This window comes from Corvus hawaiiensis, chromosome 10 (genome assembly GCF_020740725.1).
Source record: "Corvus hawaiiensis isolate bCorHaw1 chromosome 10, bCorHaw1.pri.cur, whole genome shotgun sequence".
Lineage (NCBI taxonomy): Eukaryota > Metazoa > Chordata > Aves > Passeriformes > Corvidae > Corvus > Corvus hawaiiensis.
In genome coordinates this window covers 11354575-11375771 of record NC_063222.1, presented here as the reverse complement: position 1 = coordinate 11375771, position 21197 = coordinate 11354575, and the positions used below count along the sequence as shown (strand labels likewise).

The window sequence follows — 21197 nt, the reverse complement described above, 5'->3', positions numbered from 1 at the left end:
GCTAGTCCTGACAGAACTCACGCCATTTGGACTCTGACTTGGTATTTAGCAAGTTACAAAGCTTCATTTGACAGGTTGAATAATGAGAGATCTGTCACATATGTAGGTAAATAGTTGTAAGGAATCTTTGGTGTTGCGTTGTTTTTGATCTTGCTTCAGTTTCCAACCAGTTTGTTGGGCTGTCTTTTCCTACTCAATTTAAGTGGTAGTACTCTCAGAAACCACTCTCCCAAGTGGGTGCTTTAAATACTAAGAACAGGTTACCCCTAACCTTTTGGTAGGTGTTTGTGTAGTATGATGGTACTGGTGCAGCTTTTTAACTTTTACTTGGGTTGGTACACAATATTTTCATCCATGGTTTGTTACAGAAACTGGGTTGGGTTTTTTTTCCTGAAAGGTTGCCTTGAGTGTTTTGAAGCATCTGGCTTTTTGAGGCTATCTTCTGACACAATATGTTTGCATCTGTTCACCTCTTAAGAGCAGACTGTTGTGATGTGATGTGATGTGATGTGATGTGATGTGATGTGATAGGGGAAATATCTGAACCTGAACCATTTGTCCGACCACAGCATTGCAGCCTTCACTCTCAGTTGGAATGCTGTAGCATGGGTTTTTTTTTCTAATGGGAGCCTTGCATTAACGATTTGCTCCAACTAAATCTCCCATCACACTACTGAAAGCCTGTTTAAACTCTGCACTTGACAGTGAAGCAGTGGTTTCACAGCTAGAAAATGGGGCTGTAAGCCAGGAGCCTGCCTGTTCCCGATGGGACACCCTCTCCTGTTGCAGCAGTCGTAGCAGTGACAACACAGACACTCACCCACGGTGCTGCTGCAGTCCCTGTTTGACAGAGACCCAGGCAGGGTGTGAAAGCAGCCGATGGTGCAGTCGTTACAGCAATTGCTGCCATCACAGAAGCTGCAGTGCTGGGGAATTACAGGCCATCAGTTTGCTGCTGTCTTTTGCAGTCACATTGTGCAAGATCACCACCAAAGACCACATCAGAGATGGGAGTTTGCACTGGAACTGACACTTCAGTATTATTCCAACGATCTTGAAGTGGGTCAGGTACTCAAAGGGAAGCCAGTGCTGTTTGGACAGCATTAATTTTGGTTATAATGTACATTGTCTCGTTAGACCTGTTTTTGAAATGTGCCACTACATGATGTGCTCATTACAGCAACCTCATCATCTCCTTCTGCCCGCCCTCAGCGCTCTGCTGTAAACAGTCCACTGCGAGTCCGCCGGCACTGCAGGCATGTCTTGTGCAACAAGTGCTGATGGAGCCTGCTCCTGGCGGGCTGATGGCGTGGAAAGCGATGCACAGAGCTCTGAGGGAGAGCCTGGCTTAAGCTGTGCCCACCAGCAAGGGTTTTGTCTGTAAGTCAGGTCAGTAACAGATAAAATAGGGTTGAGACAGTACCTCTACATCTCTTTTTCTTCCTACTTGCAAAAATATTTGAAAGTAATTTAGTCTGGTTTAATTTTGAAACTGTTGAGCTATTTAGACTGTCATACTTTAGCATTCACTGTGTTTGTGGTGGCATTTAAATGCAACAGAAATTAAATTTAAACACATCCTAGCCAAATGTTCCAAGCAACAAGTTTCCATGAGTGATCAAGTGAATAACTTCATGCTGCTTGTTTTCCTTCTTGTCTTGCCACTCCACAGCCTTTCACTGCACCCCCAGGCCTCTCAGCCACCCCTACTGCCTCTACCATGTCAAAAAAGACCCCAAACAACACAAAAAATAAAACCCAACTGTGCTCCTTCTTAAAGCAAATAAAATACTCTGTATGTTATTTCCAGAGAAGGAAGAAATAAGAAAAAAAACAACTCCAAACTTACAGATCCAACTGAAGTGCAGGTAGCTTTATTACAGTGAATTATACCTCTGCCTAAACTCCTCTGAAGAAGTGATTGAGGAAGATAAAAACAAGCTTTTTCTTCACCCAGGACATACAGGAAAGAAAAACAAAATCTCCAAGTGGATAGAAATAATGTGAAACACTATGCCTTGAAATTGTTCTGTTTCTTCAAAGAGAAATGTAATAGTGTCCTGGTAAATCATATTTCTGAATATCGATCCTGTTTTTACAGGAAGCTATTGTCCCTCTACCTACTGAAATCTAGGAACCTTGTACACAAACCAGGTTTTGATTTGCAGGGAAGGAATTAAGGCACTAAAAGTATATATTTATCTACTCATCCTGAGCATTTTTTGCTCTTTCAGTGATTTAGAGTAAGATTCTGCTTTTGGCGGAATCATTCATTGGATTCTTGAACTGTCTTATATACGGTTACTGTGTCACGTATCTGTCATCTAAATCTGAACGCAACCATCACGTGCAAAGTGATGCAGGCACTTACAGAAAAAAGTGAAAAATAATAAAGAGAAGCAGGGGAGGGAAGCCCTCCCCCTGAATCTGAGCTTTACAGGGAGGGATCTCACTGTTTTTCCAACCACATAAGCAAATGCTATTTTATTTATTTAATTAATTTTTTACCTTACAGTGAGTTCAAGCCCTGAAATGCTTGCCCCTGAGTTTGCAGTCAGGCATTTAGGTACTCTGCAGACCAGGATGTGGTCATTCTGCATCCTTGTGTGATAGAAATACTTTTCTCCTTTATACTTTCGTATTTCAATCCCTTACCCCTATGTAAGGAAGACCTCAGAATATGCATGTAGGATTACTTGGAAAGGATGGTTGTTTAAAAAAAAATAAAATCTCGGTTCCTGGCTTTGGTGAAGCACAATTAAGTCTTACCAAGCAAAAAGTCACCATTTGAAATTAAAAAATCATACTCGTACATGTATGTAGTGAATATTTTTCTGTTAACACAAGCTATGTTCTGCTTTTAAAGGTCTATATATAAAAATGTAAATTTAGATTGATTCCAATGTAATGTGCTGTTTACATTCTTCTAAAATTTCTGATGCCTTTCAGATTATTAAGATTATACGTTAAGATATAAATCAGATTCTAAACCCAGTATTTAAGTAATTAAAGATTTGTTGTGACCTTCAAGATACACAGGTCAATGCAAAGGGCCATCCTTCTGCTGCTGGCAGCAAGATGGTAGTGTGTTATTCAGGTGGAGATATTCTGTGTGGACTGGCAGGCACCTAAGCAATGTCCAGTGTCATTTAGTGATATCATCAGTATCTAAAATCAGAGGACTGATAGGACCTCAGGAAAATATAAAAACGCAAACTGTAAATGACTGCTTGGGAGAAGGCTGATCTCTTCTCTGCATGAGGGTACATTTTGGGGATCTTCATAGCCGTGCATGTTGTTGTGGTTGCTGTAAGCTGGGTTTAAGGCTGCTCAATGCTCAGCTGTGAACTTGCCAACAGGGGCGACCCTCTTGTGCACAAGAACCCTTCCCTTGTGGCCGGACTGCAGAAGGACATGAGATGTTTGGGACACAGCTGGGGTGACCCGGGTAAGCCATAGGGTGCCTCACTCTTTCTATGCTAATCTGTCCTCCTCCACCTGCCTGTCTTCCTTCTGGCTTGACCCACTTGGAAATAACATTATACGCACATAACAAACATCTCAATTAGTTCTCAGTGTAAGCTCAAAGGATAACTTTTAGTGAAACCTCATTTTGTACATTATGTATGGCAATAGAAAATTTGCACTAAAAAATGGTAATTGTCTCTAGCTTGGACAGTCACAGAACAGACTTCAGACATGAAAGGAGGAACTACAGAGGAATCTGTGTTAGCAGATATGACACATTGGGTCACAAATCTGCACCAAAAGAAGGCTCAGGCTCCAAATTCAGCTTTTAGTAACAAAATTAGAGCTATCATTACACTTGTGCTAGTGTGTGGTAGCTACAAACTCATGTGTAAAAGAAAGCTATTTGACATGAGAATTGAGATTACTTGGTAGGAGCATAATTTTATTTTTTGTTGAATGAAATGTGCCAGCCTGAACAGTGTCTGAGGGTGAGTCAGCACTCTTCCACTTTTAGATAAAAAATGTGCATTAAAAGCAACTTAGATGAAGAGAAGGCAAGAGGCTGGTGGTTCCAGGGCTGCTGTAAGCATAAAGCTAGTGTCAGGAAGCACAGAAGCAATCATTAGAGAAGTTAATCCAGAGACATCTGCAGTAATGGGGACAGTAAAAGTTGTTCTTTTTCTTCTTTCTTGAAAGAAGTAATGCCAGTTCCTCAAAAATGGTTTGCGGGGAAAGTTTTGGGTTTTGAAAAGAGCACCAAATTTGTTGAAAAGTGTTCTTGTGACATTTTAAAAATGAAAAATCTGTGTTTTAGTATAAATTTACTTTTACTTTGTTCTGGAAACTATTTTTACAAGAGTCAAAATTAAACTTTTTCAAATTACTTTATCTTAACTGTCATGGAATGAGAAAAAACCATATAAACATAAGAGGTTGTCCTCATTTGGCAAAGGAAGTACTTAGGAGGAGAAATGACATTGAAATTATATTGAAACGATGTGTAAGCCATATTCCTCTTATTAACAACTCGTAATCTTTCCCTTCTCATCTCATCTTTGTTTCATCTGCATTTTGACTATACTGTAATTTTGAAAAGGACTGGTTCCTGTTGAATAGTCATGTTGCAATCATTGTTTATTGTGTTGCTCTTACATAACACCTACTCTAGGCGTATATACTTAATTCTGATCAGATTAAAAAAACACATCGTATATGAACAAGCATAGTCCCAATAGGAAGTGTTCGTAACCAACTCCAAGAGACAAAACTGGTGAAATCACTGTTACAGAAGGTAAACTAGCTCAGAGAAGGAATGCTGCTTCTGTGCCCTGCGGACATGTGCAGTGTACAGGCACCTGTAGGAAAACAGCAATGATGGAGGTACGTGGAGCTGGATGCAAAATGTGCATCACACAATGCCCTGGTATTCAGAGTCCAGTTCAAGAGTCACCCGAAAGAAATTCTCTTCCTGGCTACGCCACCTCCTTCCATTGGGGGATCTTGAGCAACACATATTTTGACACACATTTCAGCTTTAAAACCCACTAACTTTTCAGTCAGTCCCCTGGCATCTGGGACCTAGATTCTTTCTGGCTGACCAGCCTAACTTTCAGAGACGCCTCTCTGCTAACTTACAGAATCTGACATTTTCTAACCATTCTTCCCTTCTACAGCAAATGCCCTTTGCTAAACGACCTATATTTAACTCCGGGCAGATGTAAGCATTGCCTCAGGTGGCACCCTCATTTCTCAGGCACGCACTGCGATGCAGACACAGAGCATCGGTGAATACACCTGCCTTGCATCACGGCACTGTGCAGACACGGAGCATCAGTGAATACGCCTGCCTTGCATCACGGCACTGTGCAGACACGGAGCATCGGTGAATACACCTGCCTTGCATCACGGCACTGTGCAGACACGGAGCATCGGTGAATACGCCTGCCTTGCATCACGGCACTGTGCAGACACGGAGCATCGGTGAATACACCTGCCTTGCATCACGGCACTCGGCGGCAGGACCCGCCTGCCGCTGACATGATTCACAGGGGCAGCCCTGGCAGCCGGGAGACTTCCAAGGGCAAGGAACAGGAAAAGGAACGCAGTGCCAGGTTGACACCAGGTACCAGGCACGGGGCAGGTGCTGCCCGGCCGGGGCCGTGTCCCGTTTGCCCGCGGGGCTGCAGCAGCTGCGGGGCCCACTGGCGCGTCCCTGTAATGGCCCCACAACCAGCACTTTAAGCCTAATGAAACAACTGCCACAAAGCCCGACAAGTGGGATATGGAGCAGGCATTGGACTAGGTTGCCCAGGGAGCTGGTGGAGTCGCCATCCTTGGAGGTGTTTAAGAGGCGTCTGGATCTGACGCTGGGTAATGTGGTTTAGTGGATATGGGATTACAGTGCCAGCGCTGAGTGGACGGTTGGACTGGATGATCCTACAGGTCTCTTCCAACCCGGATGACTCCGCGATCCTGTAGCACCGCCGGGGCTGGAAACTCTCCCGGGCACCCGCAACCCCTCACGGGACGCACCGCCCGCCCGCCTTGGCCCCGCCCCCCTCGCGCGGCTCTGCCTTCCGCCAATCAGCGGCGCCCTCCCCGCCCGCGCGTCTTCCCCGCCCTCCACTCCCCGCCCGCCGCGGCGGTGACGGCCCGCCGGAGACGGGACATCTCGCGAGAGTGGCGGAAGCCTCGCGAGAGCGGCGAGGCCCCCCTCCGCCCCCGCCCCCGGCCCTCCCGCCGCCCCCGCCCCACCGCGGCCGGATCCGAGTGTGCCGGGCGGTGGGAGGGGAGGGAAGGAAGGGAAGGAGAGCAAGGGAAGGAAGAGAAGGGAAGGGGGGGCTCCCGGCCCTGCGCAGTGAGCGATGTTTGTCCGCCATCGCGGCGGAGGCTGAAGGAAGCGCCGCCAGCGGAGCGAGGGGCCCGCGCCGCCGCCTCTCCCGCCTGGCCCGGCCCGGTCGGCCCGGCCCCCGCGCCCTCCGTGCCCCCCCGGGGCTGCGCTCGCAGCGAAGGTCGCCAGCGGCCTCCCCCGGCCGCGTTCCCGGGTCTGCCGCCCCGCCGCGCGTCCCCCGGCTCTGCCGCCCCGCGCCGGAGGCGCCGCCGGGCCCGAAGATGTCGAACCTGAGCAAGGGGACGGGCAGCCGGAAGGACACCAAGATGCGGATCCGCGCCTTCCCCGTGAGTACCGGGCCTGGGCCGGGCCGAGCGGCCTCCGCAGGCCCCGGCGCCCTGTGGGCCGCGATGTACGCCGGGGCCGCGGGGCGCGGGCAGGGGCGGCCGCGGGTGCGAGCGGGGCGGGGGGAGCTGTCAGCCGGTCTCGGGCACCCCCTGCGCCGTGCGGGGCGGGGGAGCGTGCGGGAGCTGCTCCTTAGGGAAGCGGTGCTCTGTGCTGCACGGCGAGTGGGAGGCGGAGGAAGTGGTCCCCGCGATTATCGCCTCCCTCATCAGTCAAACAAATCAATTATGAAGATCCGCGCACGGCACTGGGGAGGGGGGCAGTGGGGGCTGATTTCTTTGTTTTCAAGGAAAAGGCCTCAAAGAGGGAACCGAAGCTTATGCGCCTTCATTAAGAAAATTAGTTAGCCCCGGAAGGTGTGGGGGGAAGTGTTTATTTATGTCTTCTGCAGAGTTTCCTCTTGCTGAATTTCTCTCTCCGCTCCGTAGAAGAGGCTATAAGTTTTTATAAAATTATAAAAACTTATAAAAGTTTTTTATAAAATTTAGGTGGCACAATGCGAGCTGTTCAGGAGGTGTTACTATAAACATGTAAGCATAGGTAACTTTGTTGCAGGTTCGGTAGAGTCGTGAGCGTGCCTTCCCTTTGAGTTACAGAGGGGAAGGAGCCACATTATTAATTTAAAGTGCCATAACGCTGCTGTGTTTTGACAGTCGGTTCAATTAAAGCTTACAACAGAATAACAACTACAGCACGAGTAATGGCGTTGGGGAACGAGAGGAATAGGAAAGGTTCAGTCTGCCGGAGGATGGCCAGGGAAGAGTGTGTGTGTGCTTTCAGCGGTGTATATGTTAAAGAGAAGATACTTAGTTGAGTCCCTAGCTTTTAAGGCTTAGTGTTGGCTTTTAGGGTTTAGTGTTAACTTTTCGATGCAGTAGGCAGTGGTGTAGAACTAATGTGCTGTGCCTTTATAGAGGAACTGGACATACCTGTTTATCTCATTTCACTGGCAAGGCATATATCAATATATTTGCTTCATCCAATCTCTTGCTGATGAAATTAGAAGGTTCTTTATATTCTGAGAAGAGAGCTTTACAGCAGTTTCCTCTACTTTTAATCATTGACAGTTGCATTTAGTGGTAAAAGCAAAAAGAAAAAAGTGGACTATGAAATTAGGAATTTTAGCTGATGATAGGTTTTTTCATTTCCAGATTTCATTTATTTCTTTAAAAAGCCTTTTCTGAGTATCAGTATTGGATTATAGAAATAAAGGAGAAGACTTGCTGCAATGTGGCCACGGTTTTACTAACAACTAGTAGGAAAACCTGTACAAAAATAAGCCATGACAAAAGCAATGTGCATGTTTTGTAACAAACTGCACCAAAGATAGCAGTCTTTTAATTTGATAAACAGATTCATGTGTTCGAACTGTGAACATGTAGCTATGGGTCAGACAACAAAGGCAGACTTAACAATGGGATAAACTTAAGTTTGTATTTTTCACCTCTTCTGTATGTGAGATTTGTTTTGTGGGGGTGAGAAATGCTCTAATGGAGCCCTGTTCTTACATAAAGTTAAATATTGTCAAGTTTTTTTTAAACTATTTTAACGAGTATTGTCTTTCTTTTCAGTTGCTTAAAGAATATCTAGGTTAAAATGTGAAAAACAAAGTGTCTTCTCCCTAAAATAACTCAGTAAGTCACAAGTCGTCAAGGCCTACAACTGTTTGGGGACATCTGTTGATAATAACTTTCCAGGTGTTCCCTCATAGCTTTTTTTTTTACCTAAGACATTTTGTTGACAATCCTGTTGATAAAGTGTTTATAGAAAAGAAGCATGTACTTTGTTGAGATATTGGGAGGGGTTTCCCTTTCTTAATTGCAGAAGTCAGCAGCTGTAGTTGATGTAAAAATCTGAACACACATTTTGTGTAGGCCTAAGTGGTTGTAAAGCTTGGTTCAGGAAATAACTTGGTGCTAGTGACTGCAGTGGCATTATTTGTGTCATTTTTGTGGGGGGTAGAGTCTATATTTAGAAAATGTAGTACTCATGCAGCAGCTATGGATCCTCACTCTTTTGTCCCAAATGTGGTGATTCTGCTCTTCAGCTTTCAATTAAGAGTGCTTCCAGAGGTGATTTTGTAGGCTGCTTCAATTTGTCTTCTTATTGATCATGTTTCCTCAGGAGGTCTTCCTGTTTCAGATTAGTTTGCTTCTTGCATGGAGGTAGCTATTTACTATTATATTAGGCTAGAAATAGCCAAATTGGAGTGGTTGTGTTCCTGGAGCATAGCAATATTAACATAACTTCCTCCGAGTAGGTTCCGGTTTTTTAATATTTTACATTTTTATAATGCATTTCATACTTCTGTTATTATGTGTTATAATAGCCAAAGGAAGGGAGAAATAGTAATTTGCCAAATATTAAGACTGCCTTTTCTACCTTAAGAAAAATTTAGTAGAAATGGACCAAAACACTGGACAAGCACCAGTCTTCTACCTGGAGATCTTAATGCTTAGGAATTTGTTTTATTCTAGATTTCTTTTTTATTATTCTTGTAATTGGTGCCAGATTATCTATCATCCCAAGTATCCATTAAGATTTGCTAGCTCCTGGTATGTGCTGTGATGGACTTTTTCGTACCTCAATGGCAATGACGTGGGGTACACTGTTTTGCTGAAGTGAGTTGTACAGTAATCAAAAGTAACTGAGGAAAATGGCTTTCTGTATGTTTAACCAGTTTTTCTTTTCACAATAGTAAAAAAGTATTTCTTTTCCTCATTTATAAACTGTCTAACTAAAAAGAACTTTCTTGTATTCTCTTGTTCATCGTGACTTAAAGATAAACTTTGCATCAGAAGTAGTTCAGATGAGGCTACATTCTCTGAGGCTTCAGACTTGAGCATATTTCAAACCTGGGAAGAATAATAGAAATAAATTTCTAAGAGAGTTTGTTGTATATTCAGGAAAGCAAACTCATGAGGTTAAGCTTGTGCAGTTATCCTTATGTACCACTGTAGAAGACTTCCAGTGTGCTACTTTCAGTATTCTGGTACTTTTAACACCTCCATAAAATATAGCTGTTCCATATTTATATAAGGACTATCCAGAGAGCATTCAGGGTGATGTTAAAGCCAGAGATGGAGCAGTGGAAGAGAACTTTTGAGAAACAGAAGGTTCCTTTTTCTTAAGCAATCTTCAAACTTTGTTGTTACAAATTCATACACGCTGCAACAGATATGAATATGGATGCTAAAAATAACCAAATTTCAGAAATGTCAAATAATTGTCCATGATGTAAGTTGACTGTAGTTAGTAAGTTGGGTTTTTTAAATTATTTGGAAGAGTGCAGTAGTCTACTGAATACATGTGCATCATATGAAAATGCAGGTTTGATACAACTACAGAACGTGAATTAATTGCACCTGGTTTGAAGAAGTGTTGGGGGTTGTTTCATTCCCTGGTTTAAAGGTGCTCTCAAATTGGTTCTCACTCCTTAACTCCCAGTGAGCCCATTACTGCTGGCTACAGGAATACTTTCAAAGCTCTCAAACAAATTTGCAGCAAATCTGATTTTAAGATGCTTTAGTTGATCTGTGAAAAGTGGTGCCAAAAATGGTAGATTTGCACTTAAAACTTTTGCAGAGATGTGATTTCTGTAAGGGAGATCTAGAATGTATAAATTATGTTTCCTGCAAGTATATTTGATCTGTTTTGCTGTGACTGGCTAGCCAGTGGAAAACTGTAGCCTTAAATGTGTTTTGATGGAAAACTTATACATAATAAAAAAAATGCACCTTTCTTACAGAAATAAACAGATTGTGAGAATTCAGAAAGCATTTGGGGAATTAATTTTCAAAATTTAAAAACAAGTAACATTAAGCATTGTTGAATGAACTTTTTTACAAGAGCTCATTCTTCTCTCAATGCAGGTGTCACCATAAGATTGGTTGAACAGATCTTTCTGAAAACCAGCATGACCCAGTGTAGGTTATTGGGTTTGATCATTACAGTTGGAGGGGGTTTTTTGAATGCTTTCCATAATTTTCCTTTCCTGCAGAGCTGTCTTTCTTCTCTACAGCAGTGCTACAAAGTAATGTTTTGCCAGTTCTCAGAACTATTTTGGTGGATTAGTGTTACATAGTTATATTATGAATTCTTCGCAGCATTTAGAGAGGTTCTACACATGCACTTGCAATATAGAACAAGTCTTAAAAAAATATGTAAGTTTCACTGACTAATTTTATTTGAAATACTAGTGCCTAAGAAAATTCTCATTTTGTTCAATCTTCTGCAGAAAGACAGACAGCCTTTTGTTTCTTTCAACTGTTTATCAATTGATGTTACTTCCTCAAGGAAAGTTATATAAACTTAGAAGTAAGTAACTCCAGCTCTTCCATGAGCAAATATTAAGACTCATCTTTTCATTGCCAGCACTCCTTTCTCCTCGCTCTAACAGCCACTTGTTCTGAGTTTTGTGTAGGCAGAAGGCTTTTTTTTTCAAGGAGCAGCAACTGCTTCTGTGGTTTGTTTTGAGTCTTGGGGAATTGATGATGCAAATTGAGATGAAGTTTGTTAAATTTGTACTTCAGCCTGCAATGTGTAGATCTATCAGATCCAGAAGCTGGTGTAAATTTTGTCCATCTTGAGCATCTTAGAACAGATAACCCCAAGTAAAAACACTGAAGTGTGGTTAAATTTTGAAGCATTCAGGTTATGTAAGCAGTATGTGAGGATCTGCTGTGGCTTATAACCCTCGGAGCCTGAGTGTTGGGGAGAGCATGGGGAGGCATGGAAGGTGGGAAAAGAGTGGAATTGGGGGGTGGTTTACTGCAGGTTTTTTCATCTCTGACTAAAATAATGTGAACATACCATGTGCCGCAAGATCACCTGGTTAACTCTATGTTTTACATGCTTGGCTTGTGAATCTTGATTACTTTATAGTCTCAGACATTTACGAGAGCATCTTAGCTTAACCCATGTAGCATTTGCAGTCGTAAGTTCATATTCACAGCTGAAATTTTGGTAGGCTTAAAAACTAGAAACAAAACAGACCAAAAAATTAAAACACTGTTTGTCTTATTCAAAGGAAGTTTTTTTGTTGCAAATTAAGAAAAATAAGGAAATACTTGCTATTTACTGGACATGTAAACTTATGAAGTCCTTTCAGCTTTCACATTATTTTTCTCTTTCATGAAATGCTGTGAGCAAACTGAATGTCCTAATAATATATTTAGAATTTTTAAGAGGTGACAGCACTCATTCCAGGGTAGTCTAAGTAGTTAGTTGTAAGTGGTTTTTTTATTTGGTTGGTTTTTTTGTAACACAATGTACATATTATCTTTTAGCTTTCGCCTAACCTAATCTCGTTAGCATTCCTCAGTTCTGTAGACGTTCAGGTTTCAGTTGCAAATTTTCTTGTTTTTCCTTGCTAAATTGGTCTTAAATTCTGAGCAATCATTGTTAGAGTTTTGAGCCAGTGCCTCTGCATGGCACTGGAAGGAGCAGTGCCATTGATGAAGCTTGCTGTATTTGAAATTTGCTTGATTTTGCACAGGATGACAAGGCTAAAGCTAAAGTGTTCTGTTAGGATTTTTATACTAGCTAATTCAATCTGAGCTTTTTCAAATGGCTTCATTAGGTGTCTCCATCCCTTCACTTGACTTGTATAGTAATGCACAGGATTTTACTTGTATAGTAATAAGCAGGAATTACTAGTTTTCCCTGGTAGTGGTAGGTAAAAGAACTTTATGAGAGTGGCTATAAAACTGATGAAGAATTTTTGATATTCTGCATGAATAATTGTAATGGTAGTATGAAACATAAAAATAGGCTTTTTTCTATAAGAGTAAAATTTTTCAAAATGTTCCTTTTAATCTATTCTGGACAGTTACATACAGCATAAGTGACCTCATTTTTCAGCATTTCAAACAGGTATTCTGAAGTCTTAGGCTTTGATCTGTAGGGCAGATGGTCTGAGTGCAGGTGCTTTTAAATTTTCATCACCACCACTGATGTGCAGTGTCAGTGTCCCTGTATGTGGTGAAAACATTTTGTGATAGACTGGGACAGATTTTTCTTAAGATAGTTTGATTGAGTCCATTCATAAAACACAGTGATTGTGTTACAGTCTAAAATAGGTTCTTGACCTTGTACATATGTTCACTGGATGTTGTCTTTGATTTCTAGTAGCTGTACAAGTGGAAAACCAGCTCTTGAGGAGTAAGGTCATGCTTTTCATTCTGAGTCAGGTTTTGTGGAAACATAGAGCAGGAAAGTAGCATTGTAGAAAACTCCAGTACAGCCAAGCATACTTTTAATCTCATGATTATTTTATTTTTCTGAAGGTCAGCTAAAGCTGGTAGAATTTTTTAATTACTGATGTTTCTTTTCTGGGGGTACAAGTACTGGCATCTCAGCATAAGTAAATACTGTTAGATGGCTTAACAAAAGAACTTTCATATTGACTTTTTTGACATTTTAGGAAAGGTAAAAAGTGCACTTAATACCTGAGTACTGCAAGGAGGACAACACTGTAATAAACATGTATGTTTGGATGGTGTTTGCAGTGGAGTGGCCTCCATTCTTTAATTAGCTGTGTATAAAATCAGTGCTTGAGAGCTGAAGCTGTCTTGCTTGTAGTTTAAGTAAGGTATAATACTATGCAAAATGTGAGCAGATAACTTGCTTTATTGGTTTATGGTTATGAATGAGGTGCATTTGTGGAAATGCCAACTTTTGTTTAATGCTAATGAGAATAAATATAAACTAATGCAATAACTTAAATTATACATGTGAATGATATAAAATTAGACAAGCTTATGTAATAAATTCATAACATCAGTTTCCTAGACTACATGTGATCTGAGCATAGAGTATGCATGTCTGTTTCTCTACATTTTGTATGTGAAGAATCATTGTTAAAATAAACAGTTTACTTCCACACTACTTTTGTTTTTAAACTGTTGATAGCATCTGAGTGGACCTATTATTTTATATTATATACATGAATTTAATTTTCTGTATACCTGTGAATTTTTTTCTCTTGGAATCATTTCAGTGTTAGTCTTAAGTTTTCCAGGCACTGCTGATCTGTGCATCTGATCATGGTGTATGCACCGTGTGGTACAGAAATTCCCCAGAGAGAGGTTATTGTCAGGACACAGGGGTATTGATTATCTGTAAATTTGTAAGAGATTTATTAATTGTATCTTCCTTCTCCTACCTGAAGTAATCTGAGGGGGGAAAAAAGAATCATCCTGTGTTGGCCTCTGTTCACCATCCAATTTTGTCTTTCAATTCCTATGCAAGTTCTCGAATTGTTCTGCTGCTGTTACTATGGAGGAGGAGTTATCGTCAAGCCCCCAAAACCTCTCGAGGTCCTTCAGCTCCATCATCTCCCTTTCTTCCTTCATCTCCCTCATCATTCATTGTGTTCCTTGTTTCAAAATGACTACAGGAAATGTGTCTACAATCTGTATGAGCTGGTGTGTATTTCACAGATTTCCTCTTTAAATAGTGTTGATTTTTTGAACAATTGTAAAATACTGAGCTACTTGTAGGTTAATTGAAAAAAAACCCAGAAACGATTCTTGTGGGATTTGCCTTCAGTGTTGAGTAGGTGAGGAATGGGCTATTTGTGGTTCAGGGAACCTTTCTGGATTCAGGTCATCAAAGCTGGAAAGTTAATGAACTAATTGATTTTTTCACTTGGATAAATGATACCTCTGAGGAGACTTGGTGCCTCCACAGAAGGTATGGATGTGCAGACCAGCATTGCTCTTTCCTTTGACACTTCTTAACTGGGATTGAGGCATGCAGCATCTCTGTTACCTTTTTTTAAGGTTATTATAATGTTAATATTGTACAAGTCATCAATACAAAAGATGTGCCAAAAAAACGTAATTAATTTAATCCCTTATTAAGTTAAGGCTTTTTAGTTCTGCTTTATAGTGTTTGTTGGGTGATGGTCTTAAAACTAAATCGACACATGACCACATACTGAATCAAAGTTTTAATCTATTTTGGCTAGGTTAAAAACAGTATTTCTATTAGTTTAGGGTTAGGAATGATCTGGGGTATAAAGGTGCTGCTTCTGCTGACAGTGACCTGTTGTCAAGACAATCTGCTGCATGTTACCTGCAATGCTGAGGTCCCACACTGCTGTAAAAGGAAGTGAAGAGAGTCAGGGACCTAAATCCCATTGAAATTTAAGATTTCCAGCGATCTTCAGTCTTTGCTAGCAAATCTTGTTAGGTTATATGTAAGCAAACAACTTCCCTTTTTGCTCTTAAGTCTTAGTAAATTGGAAGTAACTCCAGTGGAAGAGGAATGAGCCACCTTCTCCTGCAGTGTAAGAGCCTGCACATGGCCTCTTATCTCGAATAAGCTGCTTTGAGGAAATTTGCAGGCAAGTACACTTTGTGTAGTTTGCTCAAAGTCACACAGTTCTCAGGTTTTGAAAAGCTTGTCCTTGGCTCTTACAAGCTTTAATTGCAGTGGAATGCTAAATGACTTCAATGAAATTTTTAGGATTTGGCCCTGTTTGTAAATGGGAAAAGGCATGCCCAGTAATTTATAAAACTTTGTGCCACTGTTTGCACTGTCTTATCATTTCACCTTTGCCAAGAGCCTATTTGACAGCCACAGATACACAGCTGAGCTGTACCTGTCCCTCCCCATACTTTTTAGACCTCCAGAGTCCTACTGACATGTGAGAGGGATGATTCACTCCCAGAAATCCAGCTTTTCTTTGTTCCATATTCTGTTGTTCTAATTAGGTTCAAATATTTTCTTTTAACACCAACTTTGTTTAGCATAGAAACAAAGCTATTGTATTTCTTTCAGGAACATATTTCCTCCTGTTACACAAGCCTTTTTATTTTTTTTTTCCGTAGCTTTAATTTGAGGAAAGTTGTTTTAGGATTACTACTTCTGAAGTGAGTCAAGAGGACTCTGAACTTCTCATTAGTCTTCAAAATATTGATAATAATTTTTATTCTTTTGGATAGGACAGAGGAAGTAGACAGATCTTTCCTGTCAAATCCTTATATTTCTTCCTCTGTTTCATTCAGAATGGGTTTTTCTTGAGTTAAGGAATCCTGACACAAACCACTTTTTTTCCCCCCACATTATTTGCACCATAGGTGACAGTACATCTACTAAAATGAGTCAAAAACTTACTTCAGGTCTGAAAATGCTTCTGTTAATTTGCAAAGCTAAAAGTGAAAGATCAGAGTTTGTGAACTGTGAACTTAAATCTGGACTTCAGCTCTGAGTTTCCAAAGAAGTAAAAGTACAGACAGTATACAGCAGTATATAGTATATATACAGCAGTATAGACAGTTCTTCTTTACCCTTGTTAGTGTGAAGTGCTCTTGGGTAATGAGTTGTTTCATTGCAGGTGTTTTATAGTCCTCCATTTTCAGGTGCTGTAGTAATGAGCACTGTAGAAATGTCACTGAATGTTTTTGAAAGAGCCTTGGTTCATAATACAGACAATGTCACTCTTTTGGCTGTATAAGCACTTCCATTCTATATCAGTGTCAACTATCCTTTGAGCTAGAATTTCCTAGATTTAGCCTCTTATCAGTTCAGTTCTTCTAGAAGCTTGAACAAAACCAATTAATTGTTTTCTTTTAAATACAATTTTTTTAAAAACAAGTTTCATAATGTGATGTCAGGTGAGCAGAAGCTTGCATCACGGCAGGGGAGATTTACTCATTTACAGCTAATGCCTTTTGATATTTGAAAGGCATTTAGATTTGTCTGCACATGCTGGGGAAAAAAAAAGATGTTATGAAAACTTGGATTTCTGTATTTTAATTAAACACTATTCTGCTATCCTCTTTGGGCAAAGCATGCAACTGTAGAATCAAGTCTTTAGTGTAAATAGTAGCATCTTAGAAAGTTTATGTTGAAAAGAACTTAATTTTGGTGTGTTTTCTTTGCTTTTCCTCAGTATCCAGTCCTGTTGGAGGACAACATCCATTAATCCTTGCTGAATTAAGCATATGTTCATTTCAAGCATTGGGTTTTGTGGGAAGTAAGTAGAAGGCAGATGAGTGTGGAAGAGACAGAGTTAAGCTTTGTGTGAGTGATCACAGATGCAGATGGTACCAACTTTGATTATCCCAAGTTTTTACTTAATCAACTGATGCAGTTTTTATAGAGAACCTTGAAGACTGCTCTGGGTGAATCCATATATGCCAGTAAGTGGATGAAAAATGAGATTGGTGAGCCAGCATTCATTTTTCATTGGCCCACTCAGACAAGTAATATTCTGCTTTTGTCTGTATTAATGAGAGTTCTTTTTATCTGTATTAACAGAGTGATTGAAGGTGGATTTTGTACGTTGTACATCATAAATTGCAAAGTGAACTCATAAGTTGATTTTTGGGGAGTATAACATAGTTTGTAGTTTCTCATTAGTATGGGATAGTGTTGGGAAAGTATGTAAAGGTCTGTAAGAGGAAAGTTGTCTCTGTTCACAGAACCGCTACTGTGTAACTATGTGTTTCAGTTTATTTGTTTGCCTCTTCAGAGTGTCTCCGTTTTTTGCATTTTTTTAAAGAAATGAAACAAAAGCTTTATTTATCTTTTGCCTTGTGTTTATCTGGTAAGTGATGGCTGCTCAAATTTACATAGTTCATAGTCTTAGTTCAGATGAAGCAGGTGTTTGGGAGGAGTCGTTTTTCTAAATTTTCTCCCCTTTCCTTCAGCATTTTATGTTCCATAGATTTGCAGGACTAAAGATGAGGAAGGGCAAAAATTTGGGAAAAACAAACTGTGTTAAAGGGAAGTTGAAATAGAGTAAGAGAGGTATGTTGGCAGTTCAAGATTAGTCTCATTCTTCTGAATTGGTTCCTAAAATATGAAAGATAAATGAGTATCTGATCCTTAATTTTGTTCAGTTGCCTAAACATGTCAAAACTGTTGCTGCAGTATTACATGTTCTATTAAAGACTTGTTTTAAACTTTTCATATAGGCTGTTAAATGTTGCTGTAGTGTAATGAAACTCCTGTTAGGCCTAGCTACTATGCAGGCAAATGTTAGATTTTGAGAGAAGAAACAAATCTATTTCCCTGGGATTTACTATTAAAGGAAGTTCTTGGAGCGTATTACATTTTGCTGTAAAGCTTAAAACCAAGCAGCCAACCCCCTTTCCTCTTCAAGCCTCTACCCCAAAGTAGCACTTTTTTCGTGAAGAGACTAGCATGCTCTGAGACAGTGCCTTGGAGGTAAACCAAAGCTGTCAATCATTGTGTGGGAGGTGACTCCTTCTCTTAAGGAGCAATCACTTTTAGGCTACTTAACCCATCTGCCCCGTGCTGGCAGAACAGCTTTTCAGTGCTGCCGAACCAATTCAGGCAAAGTGGAGAAGGAACGGGTTTCGCCTGAAGCTCTTGGATGTTTCAGTTGAGGAGGACTCCTCTTTGATTTAATTGCATGTTCTGCTTGCTTCTGCTGAGTAAAGCCTGGGAAGGAGAGGTGGGGTATTGCAGTTCCTGCATTTTTATTACTGGTTAAGTATTGTCGTGGAGCCCTGCCTGCAGAGGCTCAAGCCTTTCTGAGGGTGAGCCTAGAGTTGATTCTTCCCTTGGCCTTTAGAGGATTTCACTCAGCACTGGTTATTCAGCTCATTTTCTGAGCCTGGAATGGAACATGGTGCAGGCTGTGAATCTTCCCTGCAGAAGGAATCTGGATAAGTTTATTGTAGGATTTGTCCACCCAAACAAGGGCAATGCTTGAATATCAATGGAAGAGTGAAGAACAAAACACAGATATTAAAAATTGTGTCAGTATTTAATCTTGTAAATGACAACTGGCAGATGTCATAAGCATGCTTGAATATCAATGGAAGAGTGAAGAACAAAACACAGATATTAAAAATTGTGTCAGTATTTAATCTTGTAAATGACAACTGGCAGATGTCATAAGCATGCTTGAATATCAATGGAAGAGTGAAGAACAAAACACAGATATTAAAAATTGTGTCAGTATTTAATCTTGTAAATGACAACTGGCAGATGTCATAAGCAAGCCATAGGCATTGATTCCTCCCACCACACACGCCCTCTGAGGGAGTATAATAGTGTAATGGACATTTCCTGACACTCCTTAGGAGATGTGGATAATACTCTATTGTCATCTTTGATTGTTGCTAAAGGTCACCTAGGAGCAAAAGGTGTCCTACTTGTTAGGACAGTTTTGGTAGCACATTTCTATGATTTCCCTGTGACTCTTGACAGGTGTCCTAAGATTAATAGCCCAGATTCAGGAGAAGAGCAGTGAGACAGGGTGCCCCTTACTTTCTTCATGCTCCTTCTCTTAGCTTCCAGTCATGTTTTTGGTGTGTCACAGTCAACCTGTTCAGATAACACTGTTGAGGACCTTTGTGGAACTTTGTGTGTGGTGGTTTTGGTTGTTCAGAGATCAGTTGATTTTTTTTTTTTTTTTTTTTTTTTTTTTTTTTTTTTTTTGGTGGGAGAGTGTGTGTAGCCCATGCATCCTCTTCCAGATACTCATCATTACATAGTGAGGAAAACTTCAGAACTCAGAAAAGTGTGGATATTGAGCTCTCCATTTGACATTAATAGGAGTATATTTTATCTTTTCTGTAGTTGAAAAAAATGTAGTTCCATATGCCATTTTCCAGAGATATTCTTGGAGCAAATGCTAGACAATATATCTCTGTCATTGTAAATTCTTGTCTTTTAAATTAACAATATTCAAAGGGTTTATAAAAATTCAAATAGTGATTAAGTTCTGAGGCAGGAAATGTGCTGCTCTTGCCCTTCTCTGAGTAACCTCAGCCAAACTTCATCCAGAATGAAGGATAAAGGCTAAGGATACTGAGTTATTGTGTAACAGACTATTTAATACCATCTTGATGAATATCCTGTCTTGCAGTGGAAGGGAAGACTGTTGGTGACAATCTCCTTTGCCTCTTGGACTGCACCCCTGTGGTGGCAGTTTTAGATGACAGCTGTCGGACCCTTCTTGTTTTTTCTGCTGAGGGATAGGAAATGGGGGAGTGAGAATAGGTTGCAATTATTAGGTGGAAGTGTTACTCCCAGCACTGCTAGCTAACTTGAATTGTTGGTATCCACTCACTTCCTTCAAGGTAGAGAACATAAACACTTGTATTCTGTAATTTCAGTTGGTTCTTGTCCCAGTGCTCCGTGGTATTAGACCTGTGAAGGATGTCATGGAAAGGAATGAAGCAGATGGTTGCTTTCTTTGAAAACTTTGAGAAGCCTTGTTCTGCAGTAATCACTTTCAGATTGATGTGTTTCACCTGCTGATGTGTAGAATCGTGATAAACACTCTGCAGCTACGCAGCAGAAAAACTGAGTAGTAGTGTTTGCAACCTTTTTAACAGTAAAAATGTCCTGCAAGTGTGTTGACAGTCTGTTAAAACTTCTGAGATTTAACAATGGCTGTTTGGTCTGAGATCTTTGTGGGAACTTTATGGAACTTGTCTAGAAATTTCTTCTGCAAGAAGGATGAGAAGCTGTGTCTGGTCACTAGTCTTGAGAGTACTGGTTTGTGTGTCGCTGTTGCTGGTGGATACTCCTACTGACACTCTGTAGGACGTTTATTTACCTCTTTCTCACTTCTTTTTTAACCACCTCTTGTTAAGAAAACTAAATAGCTACTTTAATCTGGTGTAAACGATCAAGAGTTCAGCAGGCTCTTAGCAGCTTACTCCTGTAATTTTTCCTTGCTATTCACAGCATTTCAAGCATGGTTATATAAGAGGAGCAAGCTCTGTAGTGTTAAGGGCAAAATGGTGACAAGATAAAACAACTGACAAGAATATGGAATGAAATTGTGTTCAGAGGAATCTGTTGTAAAAGTTAAAATACATAGAATGGAAATTATTCCCCAAAGCATTTATTTCTCTGTAAAGTAATATGGATTTCCAGCAGCAGGTATGTTGGATGTTCCTGCATCTGGGAGTTTTAGTGTTGTTTTTTGACTGTAGTTGGTATAAGCTAGGGAACGAATGCCAGGTTCTACTGGTGACCGCAAGTATTTTGTTGCTCACCTTTGTTATCCTACAATGCATTTCCGTTGGAAGACTGGTACAGGCAGTTTGAAAAGATCACATTTACTCAGTAAGCCTTGGTTTTCCGGCTTACTCAGCCTACAGCTGTAATGTGTATCACCAGATCACCCAGTGGGTTGAGGTTGGAAGGCACTTCATGAGGTCATGGTGTCCTCCCCGCTGCTCAAGCAGGGTCACCTAGAACTGATTGCTCAGGACTGTATCCAGGTGGCTTTGGAATATCTCCAAGAATGGAGACTCTGCAGCCTCCCTGGGCAACCTGTGCCAGTACCTGGTCACCCACTCAACAAAAAAGTTTCCATGATGTTCATGAGGAATCTCCTGTGTTTGTGCCCGTTGTATCTGGTCCTGTCACTGGGCACCACTGCCCAGGCTTGCTCCCTTTCCAGTACACCCTTCCTTTGGATTTTACATACACTGGTTTGATCCCTGCAGGGTTGCTCTAGAGGCTGACTCTAGAGGGTCGTTTGTGGCCC

General features: G+C 40.9%; 1 protein-coding gene and 1 long non-coding RNA gene across 2 annotated transcripts in view; one reads left to right on the top strand and one right to left on the bottom strand.

Annotated features, from left to right (window-relative positions):
• Positions 1-1852: 1852 nt before the first annotated feature.
• On the bottom strand, positions 1853-6009 carry LOC125331168. The gene is made up of 2 exons (XR_007205876.1): positions 5462-6009; positions 1853-5412 (listed from the first exon to the last, which is right to left on the bottom strand). It is a non-coding gene; the product is annotated as an uncharacterized LOC125331168 (long non-coding RNA).
• A 188-nt stretch (positions 6010-6197) lies between these two features.
• CUL3 (cullin 3) overlaps positions 6198-21197 on the top strand; it is a 56497-nt gene continuing 41497 nt past the window's right edge. Inside the window, exon 1 of the mRNA XM_048314360.1 lies at positions 6198-6648. Coding sequence (XP_048170317.1) covers positions 6583-6648 — 66 coding nt within the window. The 5' untranslated portion in view covers positions 6198-6582. The remainder of the gene's footprint in view (positions 6649-21197) is intronic.